General features: G+C 45.9%; 1 protein-coding gene across 1 annotated transcript in view; it reads right to left on the reverse strand.

The window, feature by feature from the left end:
- The window catches only part of polr1b (RNA polymerase I subunit B), a 47,485-nt gene that overhangs the window by 9,300 nt on the left and 25,900 nt on the right, over window positions 1-12,285 (reverse strand). Inside the window, exons 8-10 of the mRNA XM_038799097.1 lie at window positions 7,840-8,011; window positions 6,162-6,443; window positions 861-994 (exon numbers count right to left, since the gene is read on the reverse strand). Of these exons, the coding sequence (XP_038655025.1) occupies window positions 861-994; window positions 6,162-6,443; window positions 7,840-8,011 (588 nt within the window). The remainder of the gene's footprint in view (window positions 1-860; window positions 995-6,161; window positions 6,444-7,839; window positions 8,012-12,285) is intronic.

The raw sequence follows: 12,285 nt of genomic DNA on the forward strand, positions 1-12,285 counted from the left end.
ACTGACTCGGTCAATGTGTTTTTCCTGTGAGCAGCAAAAGCCGCACCGATTAGACAAGGTCTGGAGTCCACACTGAGTTAGCGGAGCTCAGCCAAAGTAGGGGCTTTGCAATTACTCTCAACAGTGTAAGCTGAGAGGGGAGGGGAAGTCAAGGACATTACTTGTTCATGATCACTAACTACAACAACAGGCATTCCTGTATTTCATACACCAATCCATTTCCACTTTTGATGGAAAATGGAGAAACCCTGAGTGACGCAAAGCCCCACTTTAAATCCCACATGCAGACATCTCCACAAGGATGAAGGAAAAGGCAGACGAAGAGAGGCGCTCCCTCCCTTTTCCCATTGTGTAAAACAATGGCGTTCAACTTTTTCTGATGCCTCGCAATCAACAAAATCCTGAAAACACTTACAAGGGGAACCCAACTTCCAATATACAGCTAATGCAAAGAAAAATGGTGCCATAATTGCCAGAAACATTTTATTTTAACAAAACAACAAGAATAACGTGTAGGTGATGCAACAGAAACTATATAATGCACGATTCTAGAGATATTGTCCTAATGGCACACAGTATACCAGTTCAGGAGGACATCTCTCATGACTTTTAGCTCCCTTGGACACTCAAATCCCCTAAACTCTACTGACTCCAGTTTTGATGTCTAGAGACAAGCTTCAGAATGGGTCTAGCAGCAGTGGAGAAAGGTAAAAACAACTGCAAGTCCCAGGGCATGGGCTAGAGGATGGTGTGTGAAACGGGAAAATGGTTGGTGCAGGAACAATTGTTTATCTATTTTTGGTAACACAAATCATAAATGTGAAAAAACAGGAAAATAACGAAGTAAAATCGATACATACTTTAAAGTTGCGTAACGTATCGGCAATACTAGGTCCCATTTCTTTTTCTACCCAGCCAACAACAGCACCATCCAGGAGAACTGGGTAACATTCAGAATATGGCTTGCTGGGTGTACCATCCACTGGTGTAACACCTGCAGAACGTGAGGATCAGAAACAGTTCACAGCCGGGCTTACACTGATAATAAACATAGGAGCATCATGACTGAAAAAACAATATCTTGTTTTGTTGGATCCTTCTGATAAGGAATAATAATACTAATGCTTATTTTTAAACTGGGCTTTTCTGCTGAACAAAGACAATTAATTGGTTGCCTTCTGTCTGAAAACGTTTCCCCAGTGGTCTCCAGAACAAAAGAATATTCTCGGTTTCAGGAATGTCACACCTAACTATGCCCGAGCGGTTTTAATAGGCCACCTGGGAGCGTACAGACCAATTTCAAAAGGAGCTACAAGATTGCCACTTGTCAATGTCAATCCCTGACCAACAATTTCTCCCTCCCGCCAACTCCTAAACAACCCTAAACATTTTAAATACAAACATCAAAGAAAAGGATTCAGGAATCCACCATCCACCCATACATAGTCACCAGCAACATACCAGAAACAAATCCTTTAATGCCCTGACTCCCTTCTCCTCCCATCTCCGAAAACTCCCATCCCACTTCCCTGGCTCAAATCTGTGATTCCCCCGAATCGGCATTTCCCTTGACCCACCCCCAGCATAAAATGCTGGCGCAACTGCCTCCAGATTTTCAATGTCACTACTACTACTGGACTCCCGAGTATCCCCCCAGGTCCATCGGGAGCGATGTTGTTGCCAACGCCCTCAGCCCCGACCCCCTACACAGACTCTCCTCCATTCTAACCACTTGGAGTCCCCCTTCTAACCCAGCCCCTCACCTTCTCCGCGTTCGCCGTCCAGTAATAATATAGTAAATTCGGAAGCACCCTGACTGCCGTCCTCTCTGCAATAGCACATTCCTAATCCTGGCCACCTTCCCCCCCCCCCCCCCCCCCCCCCCCTCCTCCTCCATATAAACAAAGTAATCATCTTTTGGACCTCCTTGAAAAATGCCTTTGGCAGGAAGATCGGCAGGCAGTGAAAAATAAACAGGAATCGCGGCAACACGTTCCTTTTAATAGCCTGTACCCGACCCGCCAGTGACAGAGGGAGACCATCCCACCTTGCCAAATCTGCTTTCACCCTCCCCACCAGACTAGTAATGTTATACCTATGGAGCCCTCCTCCAATCCCGTGCCACCTGCACCCCCAGATATCGGAGTCCCCGCCCTACGGAATGGTAGCCCCCCCCCCCCGCCCCTGCCCGAAACACCACAAAATATTCACTTTTGTCTAAATTTAGTTTATATCCCGAAAAAGACCCAAACACTCGAAGCAGCCCCAATATGCCCCCTATCGACACACTCGGTTCTGATATGTACAACAGCAAGTCATCCGCATACAAAAATACCCGATGCTCTCTCTCCCCCTATTAATCTGATCTGGAGCCACCACCAACTTCCCTGCCCTATTGGGGAACATTCCCTCGCCGCTACCTCCCTCCGAAGTTGACCTGCCAGCATGCAGAGGAACTCCTTCCTCTTTTCCAACAGTGTTGAATCCACATCCTCTGCATACCTCCTATCCACTTCCAACATCTCAACTAATAACCTTTGCCGTTCCACCCTCTCCTCCTTATTCACCTTTGACTTAAACAATATCACCTCCCCTCTCACCACTGCCTTCGAAGTTTCCCATACCGCCAGCTGTGAGACCTCACCTGTACAATTAAACCACAATCACTTTTCCAATCTTATCACAACACCCTTGGTCCCCCAACAGCCCCACATCCAATCTCCACCCCAACCTCTGCACTATTCCCTTCTCCAGCACCATATCAACCCAGTGTGGCGCATGGTCCGATATCACAATTGCCGAATAGTCCAACCCCGGCCAACAGCGACTTCCCCACCACAAAAATATCTATCTGCGAATAGGCCTTATGAACTGAAGAGAAGAAAGAATACTCCCGCTCTCCCGGGTACAAGAACCTCCAAGGGTCCACTCCTCCCATTTCCACCATTAACCCAGCCAACGCCTTCGCTCCTCCTGACTGGGTAAGCGATCGCGGTCGTGACCTTCCAATTTGGGCTCCTGCACCATATTCCAGTATCTACCCACTATCAATTCACGTGAATCCAAGTCGGAGATGGCCCCACACACCTTCTTTACAAACCCTGCATCATCCCAGTTGGGACCATACACAACTTACCAGCGCCACCAACCTCCCTTCCAATGCCCCGTCACTATTACGTATCTACCTCCCTGATCTGCCACAACTTTCTCCATTTGGAATCTCACTCTTTTACTAACCAGAACCACAACCCCCCGCGCCCTACTATCAAAGCCTGAGTGAAAGACCTGGCTAACCTAGCCCTTTCTACACCGCTCCTGATCCTTCAGCTTAAAATGAGTCTCCTGAAGCATCGGCACTTCTGCTTTCAAACTTTTCAAATGTGCAAGCACCCTCGAACCCTTCACTGGGCCTCCCATCCCCCTCACGTTCCACGTAACTATCTTAACAGGGGGTGTCTCTTCCTCCCCTTCCCCCCCCCCCCCACCACTTATCCACCATCATAATAATAGGGGCTGGTTTAGCACAGTGGGCTGAGACAGCTGGCTTGTAATGCCGAACAAGACCAGCAGCGTGGGTTCAATTCCCGCTCCAGCCCCCTCCCGAACAGGTGCCGGTAATGGTGACTAGGGGCTTTTCACAGTAACTTAATTGAAGCCTATTGGAGGGCAGCACGGTGGCCTAGTGGTTAGCACAACCGCCTCACGGCGCTGAGGTCCCAGGTTCGATCCTGGCTCTGGGTCACTGTCCGTGTGGAGTTTGCACATTCTCCCCGTGTCTGCGTGGGTTTCGCCCCCACAACCCAAAAATGTGCAGAGTAGGTGGATTGGACACGCTAAATTGCCCCTTAATTGGAAAAAATAATTGGGTAATCTAAATTTATTTTTAAAAAATTGAAGCCTATTGTGACAATAAGTGATTATTATTATTTCGGGTCCTACACACTGAGCCTAACCCGTCCCTATCCATTGTTGACATCGAATCCCATCCCCCCTCCCAGAATCCCACCCTACACTCTCGAAGAGACCCTACCCCGTGTCGATCCTCTCCCTTTTCTCACCTTCTAGGCCCATTGAAACCTGCTCACCAGGCTCCAATGTCCGCAGCCCCTCCCCCTACAATACGGTGGCTTACGTTAGCTAGTGGGGGGACCCCTGCTCAGGCCTTTCCTCCCCTCCCGCCCAGTCCCAGGAAGAAAAAATAATCAATATACTTTTCATTAAAATAAAACAAAGAACAGCAAAAATCATTGACCTCTATAACAGCATGATGTAAGAACATTATTCAAAGCTATAAAGAACAGCAGCAAAAAACTGTTCACCTCTATAACAGTATGAAGTAGGAACATTATTCAAAGTTACATATATACATTCTCCCACTCTTTGCTTCCGTCCCAAGCCTTCTGCCTTCATAAATGCCTCTGCCGCCTCCACTGTCTCAAAATAAAAGTCTCTGGTGTTGTAGGTCACCTTTAGCTTTGCTGGATACATCACTCCAAACCAGACTCCACTGTTGTACAACGCCGCCTTCACTCGGCTGAAAGCCGCTCACCGCTTTGCCAGTTCCACCGTCAAGTCCTGATAGATACGAACCTTAGCATCAGCCCATTGCACCTCCCACTCCTTCTCTGCCCAGTTCAATACCTTCTCCTTCATGTGATATCTGTGAAAACAGATGATCACTGCCCTTGACGGCTCGTTTAACTTAGGCTTAGGCCTCAGCGACCGATGAGTTCGGTCCAATTCATACCGAGAAGATTCTTCTCCCTTCCCCCATCAGTTCTGCCAACGTGTTGGCAAAGTACTCTGTCAGCCTCGGGCCCTCCACCCCCACGGGCAGGCCCATAATCCTTCAATTTTGTCATCTTGAGCGGTTCTCCATATCCTCCAGCTTTGTTCGCAGCCCCTTATTGGCCTCAACCACCCTCTGCAGCTCATCTCCGAGGTGAGCTGATCGCTGTGCCATGACATGGCCTCTTCTACTCCCTTCATCTTCTCTGTTCCCTCACCTCAGCCTTTGCAACAGCTACCTCCACTGGTAATTGCCTTCTCTACCCACGCCTTCAGCGCCACTGCCATCTCCTTTCTTATCACCTCCATATGCTTTGCAAACTGTTTTTCGAGCTCGAGAGACACCACCTCAGCCATCTTCTTTGCTGTAAGCAGTGCGACTCCACCCAGCGGCACGGCCTCCCCCCTCTTGTCAGCCCCCGGGCTGGTCCTCACGCTCAACATTCTCTCCCCTCCTTGCTGCTGTCTTCCTCTGATTTTTGGACATCTCTCGCCTCTTTGCCAGTTCTTAGTCCTTCATGAATTGCCCCCAGGACCGGGCATTAAAAATGCCCAAAAAGAAAAAAAAACATACACCTCAAGCAGGAGCCACCCCTCTATATGCTGCCTTCGGCTGCCTCGTGTTCTGGGCCCTGCCCTGCTGCTCCGGCTGCTTCAAGCGCTGACCTGTCTCACTGCTCCTGCTGTTCCACACTTTATCTTAAACTTCAGCCCTGCTGTTCTGGTGCCTCACTCTCTGCCACCATTTTGGCTGCCTCACGCTGGGTTCGGGCCTGCCGCCTCGACTGCCTCGTGAGAGGCTCCATCCCCGCCGCTCCAACTGCCGCTCCAGCTCAATACTGTGTCAGTAATAAAGTTTGTTTCAATCTACTATATCCCCATTTTGCGTGAAATCACTCCTGGAGCGAGGTATCCTTTCCTCAGTCTTCCAAAATTAAACAAAATATTGGGGTTTCTGTCCGGTATCCTAGTTACTGTTGGGTTCTGGTCAGGGATCGTAATATCTCTGCTTTCTGACCCTTGGCCAATTCTATATACATGTTGCCAATGCCTCTCTAATCCCATGAGCTGCCCACTGAAATGTACTCATACGATGAGCACAGCAATGCTCACAAACAGCTCAGTACAGTTGTCAGACACTTCTATTCAGCACTCTACTTGCGTTTCAATGTACAGTGCTGGATGCATCAGAAATCTATACAATATCGGTAAATAGATTATACACTCGGCAAGAAAAATTTAAATCTTTCCCAACTTTTGAACAGCTGCATTTGGTGGATCAAATGCACCCATGCATAAACTAGTTTGTTTCAAGCAACTTGCTCTGTAATCACTATTATATAACCAATCCAATACTCTATTGTTTAATTTACCTAGTGCACAGAACAGGGCTGGCAGTGAGACAGTACTTGATGACTGAGTCACAATCTCACAAATGACAGTCAAGTGATTCATTAGCCCACAGGGCTCTCCATCCGGAGTGTGCACAGGACACAGGAAGCCCCAGGATTCTGGTAGCAACTTGCGCACAGAGGTGGTTCTCATCTTAGCAAAAGCAGCCCCTCTGTGCACGCAGCGGAAGTGTGAGAGATAACGGATAAAATTCAGCTTGTCTGCCACAACACACAAACCCGAATCCTGCAGCATCCCCAGACCTGGAATAAAAGAGAAGAGAAATAAATTTGAAATCAAAAGGTACCATTACCCAGAATCACGTGAAATGCATGTCTTTTTTAAAAAATTTAAAATAAATTTTGAGCACCCAATTATTTTTTTTCCCAATTAAGGGGCAATTTAGCGTGGCCAATCCACCTAATCTGCACATCTTTGTGTTGTGGGGGAGAAACCCACGCAGACATGGGGAGAATGTGTAAACACACGGACAGTGACCCAGGGCCGGGATTCGAACCCGGGTCCTCAGTGCTGCAGTCCCAATGCTAACCATTGCGCCACATGCCGTCCTTTACTGCATTTTTAAGATTTGTGTCTGCATTTCAACAGCAGACTCAGTCAGGTGTATTTTGTGTATAGAGGAGGAATGGTGGGGAGCACTGCTGCCTCATAGCCCGAGGGACCCGGGTTCAATTTCAGCCTTGGACATCTGTGTGCAGTTTGCACTTTCTCCCCATGTCTGCGTGGGTTTCCTCCGAGGTCCAAAGATGTGTGGGTTAGGTGGATTGGGGATGCTATATTGCCCTCTTAAGTGTCCAAAGGTGCAGGTTAGGTGGGGTTACTGGGATAGGGCAGGGGATGGGCCTTGGTAGGGTGCTCTTTCAGACTCGATGGGCCGAATGGACCCTTCTGCACTGTAGGAATTCTATGGTTCCATATTTTACATGTGCCTCATTTTTGTGAAGATGCAATGAAGAAAACACAAGTTTGTTTTGTTGGCTTAAGCAAGCATTAAAAAAATTTTTTTTTGCAACTCATGTTCCGAAATGTATTTAATTTGAAATGAAGACAAAGTTTGCTCTTCAGGTACTTCCACAACACCAACCCCCAAACCCCCCCCCAGGGCTACCTATATCTCACAAACTCCATAAACTGAAAGGTGAACTAGAGTGCAGCATCATTGTGGATGAAATTGGTCAACAATCTGCTGGATGATAATCACCAAAGATAATCTGTACAGTTAGCTTTCTGAATTTTTAACCCCTAAAGAGAACAATACCTGTGATACATGGACAAGATCACCCAACAGCTTCTTGGTTTAAGCATCATTCAGCCAATTTAACTGTTTTAGCATTCCAAACATAATTGATAACACTTTTGCCCACTGCTGGAAAAGTTTGCACTGCAGCTGTAAGAAGCAGTGATGATTGCTTTGACATTGCTGCAAGTGCAGCAACACAAACTTTACCAACACATACAAATCTGCAGCAAGTTGAATATTTTCTGTAGTTTGCTCATCTAGTCGACATTAGATTTTAAATTTATATTTGCTGACAGAAAACAAACAGAAATCAGACTTTCCAAATAACTTTATTAAGTCAGTCTATTTGCTAGCTGCTCTAAGCGTGCTATAATACTTATCATAAGAATAGAGCTCACCTGATTTTGAGCGCAGGTTTCCTGTGGCTAAAAGATACTCAAATGGTCGTGATAGATCTGGCACTAAATTAAACACTTTCATTAAGTTTTCAGAACTAATCTGGATAGATCCTTTCTGGCTCTTTTTGTCCAGTGCTAATTTTATGGACTGTAACCAAAACTCCATTTTCTCCTGTCAACAGGAATAAAAGAAAAAATCATTTACAACATTTGTACGAACAGAAACTTGAATGATCAGTTACGATTTCCCAACATCGTTCAGTTGGTAACATTGAATGTTAATACAGTAAACTCCATTCCAGGACTTGGGTAACTGAGCTTGACCACTGCCATCAGTGCTATAATAATAATAATCTTTATTATTGTCACAAATAGGCTTACATTAACACTGCAATGAAGTTACTGTGAAAATCTCCTAGTCGCCGCACTCCAGCACCTGTTCGGGTACACAGAGGGAGAATTCAGAATGTCCAATTCACCTAACAGCGCGTCTTTTGGAACTTGTGGGAGGAAACCAGAGCACCCGGAGGAAACCCATGCAGACACGGGGAGAACGTGCAGACTCCACAAACCCCAAGCTGGGAATCGAACCAGAGTCCCTGTGCTACCGTGCCACCCTTAGCGGAGGAGCACTGGGCTGTGGTGGCAATCGCTCAGCAGACCTCCACTTCAGACACACTCCATGGCATGTTGCTGAAGCTGGGAACATTTCCTGCTGTCCCGGCCAAAATCCATCCTCAGCTGAGTGTAACAGAACAATTTAACTGGCCATTTATCTCACCTGCTGTTTGCCCTACCTTAACATGGGTAAATTAGCTAAAACGTGGTTTTAATCTTGTAGCTGAATGGCACTTTGAGGCACAGTGGTTAGCACTGCTGCCTCACAGCACCAGGAACCCGGGTTCAGTTCCAGCCCTTGGATGACTGTGTGGAGTTTGCACGTTGGCCACGTGTCTTTTTTAAAAAATTCATTCACAAGATGTGGGCGATGCTGGCTGGGCCAGCATTTATTGCCCATCTGCAAGGGCATTTAAGAGTTAACCACATTGTTGTGGATCTGGAGTCACATGTAGGCCAGACCAGGCAAGGACGATAGATTTCCTTCCCTAAAGGATATTAGTGAACCAGATGTTTTCTTTTATGACAATCGACAATGGTTTCATGGTCACCATTAGACTTTTAATTCCAGATTTTTTTAAAAAATTGAATTCAAATTTCACCATCTGCCATGGCAGGATTCGAACCCCTCAAACCCCAGTCCAGCGACAATACCACTGCCTCCCCTTGTGTGGGTTTCCTCCAGATGCTCCGGTTTCCTGCCTTAGTCCAAGGTGTGTAGGTTAGGTGAATTGGCCATGATAAATCGCCCCTTAGTGGGCAACGTTAGGTGGTGTTACTGGGATAGGGTGGGGAAGTGGGCCGATGTATGGTGCTCTTTTGGAAAGTCAGCACAGACTCAATGGGCTGAATGGCCTCTTCTGCACTATAGGGATTCTATGAACCCCAAACCTGAAAAGGATTAACCAGCTCACTTTGTCTTCTCAAGAGAACTTGTAACTTGCCCACATGCTTATAAATATTTTATTAAAGGAGATCCACTTTTTACCCAAAGGTGTTGGTTCATATGTAAAAGTGTATTTCCCTCTTCTCTATTTTCAACCCTACATCTTCTGCTGAAGACATTGATTTCTTGCTGCATTGCAGTCCCACAGCTTCCGTCATGTTCTGGTACCTGATCTAATTGGCTATTATCATTGCACAAACCTAGACTGCAAGTGGCGGCAAGCTATTTTATAGGCACATGGTTGCTGGATAATAATCAGGAATTAGAACTTCTGGCTGATAATTTCCTATCAAACCCTTGGCAGCCCAGATAACTGCACCTGCAAAAAGAAAAATACTGGGGACGTTGTAAAATTATTTTTTCCGCTCCAACAGAGCAGAATTCCAATTCAAAATCACAGCTTAATCCTGCTCACTTCCAACATACTCTATATAACTTGTAAATCCAGAGAAAAGCACTCCATCCAAATGTGTATTTAACAGTTCACGAAGTGCAAGAAACTGGTTAAATGCCGGTGATTCTCCTTTTACTGTATCTCTAGTTAATCTCTACTAAAAGTCTGCACTGATTTATTGAAATATAAAAACCAAGACATAACTTTGTGATAGATCATAATTAAGTGTATATTTTATATTATGGCATCTGAAAGCCATGTTCCATGCTGGTCACACAGCCACACCTGCACATTTTGACAACTAGGTGGAGCTTTCAAAGCTTCAAAAGTGCTCATTGTGATGCTTAGATGTTGAATCTATGCCCCCTGGGTATTGACCTCTCGGCCAAGGGGAAAATGTTACTTCCTAACTACGCCTTTCATTATTCTGTAAACTTCGATTAGGCCCCCCCACAATAGCCTTCCCTGCTGTAAGGAAAATAATCCCAGCCTAACCAGCCTCTCCTCATCATCCTGGTGAATCTCCTCTGCACCCTTTTTAGTGCAATCACATCCGTCCTATAGTGTGGCGACCAGAACTGCACATAGTACTCTAACTGTGGCCTAACAAGCATTTTATACACCTTCATCATAACCTCCCTGCTCTTGTATTTAATGTCTTGGTTAATAAAGGCAAATATGCCATGTCTTCTAAACCATCTTATCTACCTGTCCTGCTGCCTTCAGGGATCTATTGACATGCAACCCAAGGTCCCTCTGTACTTCCTCACATGCTATTGTTCATTGTGTATTCCCTTGCCTTGTTGGTCCCCCAAAATGCATCAGCTCACACTTTTCAGGATTAAATTCTATTTGCCGCTGTTCTGTCCATCTGGCCCGCCCGTCTATATCTCCCTGTAATCTAAGGCATTACTCCTCACTATTTACCACACCGCCGATTTCCGTGTCATCCATGAACTTATAGCCTTTTACAACTTGAGAAGGCAGCCAATGGGATGTAGTTTAAAAATAGGTTCAAGGTAAAAGTTTCCCTTGTCTGCAATTGTTAGGTTCTTATGATTTTGAGTAACTTCAGTCCAGTTCCGAGCAAGCCCATGGCTCAAAGTTTTTCCAAGCTTGCCATTAAAAAATGTTTTTGCAGTGGCAGATGTAAACTCTGTTAACGGAAGAAATTGCTATATGTGTCAGGATTGGTATAATAGAGATGTCTCAAAGCATTGTAATAGCACAGGTCAAGGGAAAACCAGCAGGCAAGGGGTTAAACATATACCAAGGGAAAACCAGCAAGCAAGGGGTTAAAGTCACCCACATTGGAAATGATTTAATTGTCTCACAGAGCATTTGAATATGAAAAGGGAAACACAGGAGGCCCCAGTAAGTCTAAGGAATCCATTGTCCAACACATTCGCACCTCTTCCAGAAGTTAAATATGTTAAGCACAAACCCATGAGATTGTACGGAAACATTGTTTTCTTTAATCGTTTTCCCATTACGGGGACCAGAAAATATGCATACTGATCACTTTGTATTATTCCGAATGATTCAGTGACGTCAATACCTGCTTGTGACTCCAAGGAACTTTAAATATATATATATATATATATACACATACATGTAATTCTGAGGACAGGCAGAGCTGACTTTTGTGAGCTACAGGATAGTCGCAGTATCTATCTCTCCTGTGTGCACACAGTTTTTCTGAATTAAACTGAGGTTTTACCAACACCACGCGGTCGAGAACAGACTTTGAGGTTTTTCTTCCCTCCAAGAAACTCTATAGCCCTCTCAACTGAAGGAATAAACGTGGCACACGAGGACAGCAGTGTAGCGTTCCAGGAAAAAAACCAAATAATTAAACAGAGGGTGGCGCAGTGCTAAGCACTGCTGCCTCACGGCACCAAGGACCGGGTTAAATCCCGGCCCTGGGTCACTGTCCGTGTGGCGTTTGCACATTCCCCCCAGATCTGTGTAGGTCTCACCCCCACAACTCGTATTAGCGAGAGGCAGCATGGTTTTGTGAAGGGGAGGTCGTGTCTCACTAACTTGATAGAGTTTTTCGAGGAGGTCACAAAGATGATTGATGCAGGTAGGGCAGTGGATGTTGTCTATATGGACTTCAGTAAGGCCTTTGACAAGTTCCCTCATGGCAGACTGGTGCAAAAGGTAAAGTCACACGGGATCACGGGTGAGCTCGCAAGGTGGATACAGAACTGGCTAGGTCATAGAAGGCAGAAAGTAGCAATGGAAGGGTGCTTTTCTGATTAGAGGGCTGTGACTAGTGGTGTTCCGCAGGGATCAGTGCTGGGACCTTTGCCGTTCGTAATTTATATAAATGATCTGGAGGAAAATGTAACTGGTCTGATTAGTAAGTTTGCAGACGACACAAAGGTTGGTGGAATTGCGGATAGCGATGAGGACTGTCAGAGGATACAGCAGGATTTAGATGGTTTGGAAACTTGGGCGGAGAGATGGCAGATGGAATTTAATC

The sequence above is a fragment of the Scyliorhinus canicula genome, chromosome 6 (genome assembly GCF_902713615.1).
Source record: "Scyliorhinus canicula chromosome 6, sScyCan1.1, whole genome shotgun sequence".
Lineage (NCBI taxonomy): Eukaryota > Metazoa > Chordata > Chondrichthyes > Carcharhiniformes > Scyliorhinidae > Scyliorhinus > Scyliorhinus canicula.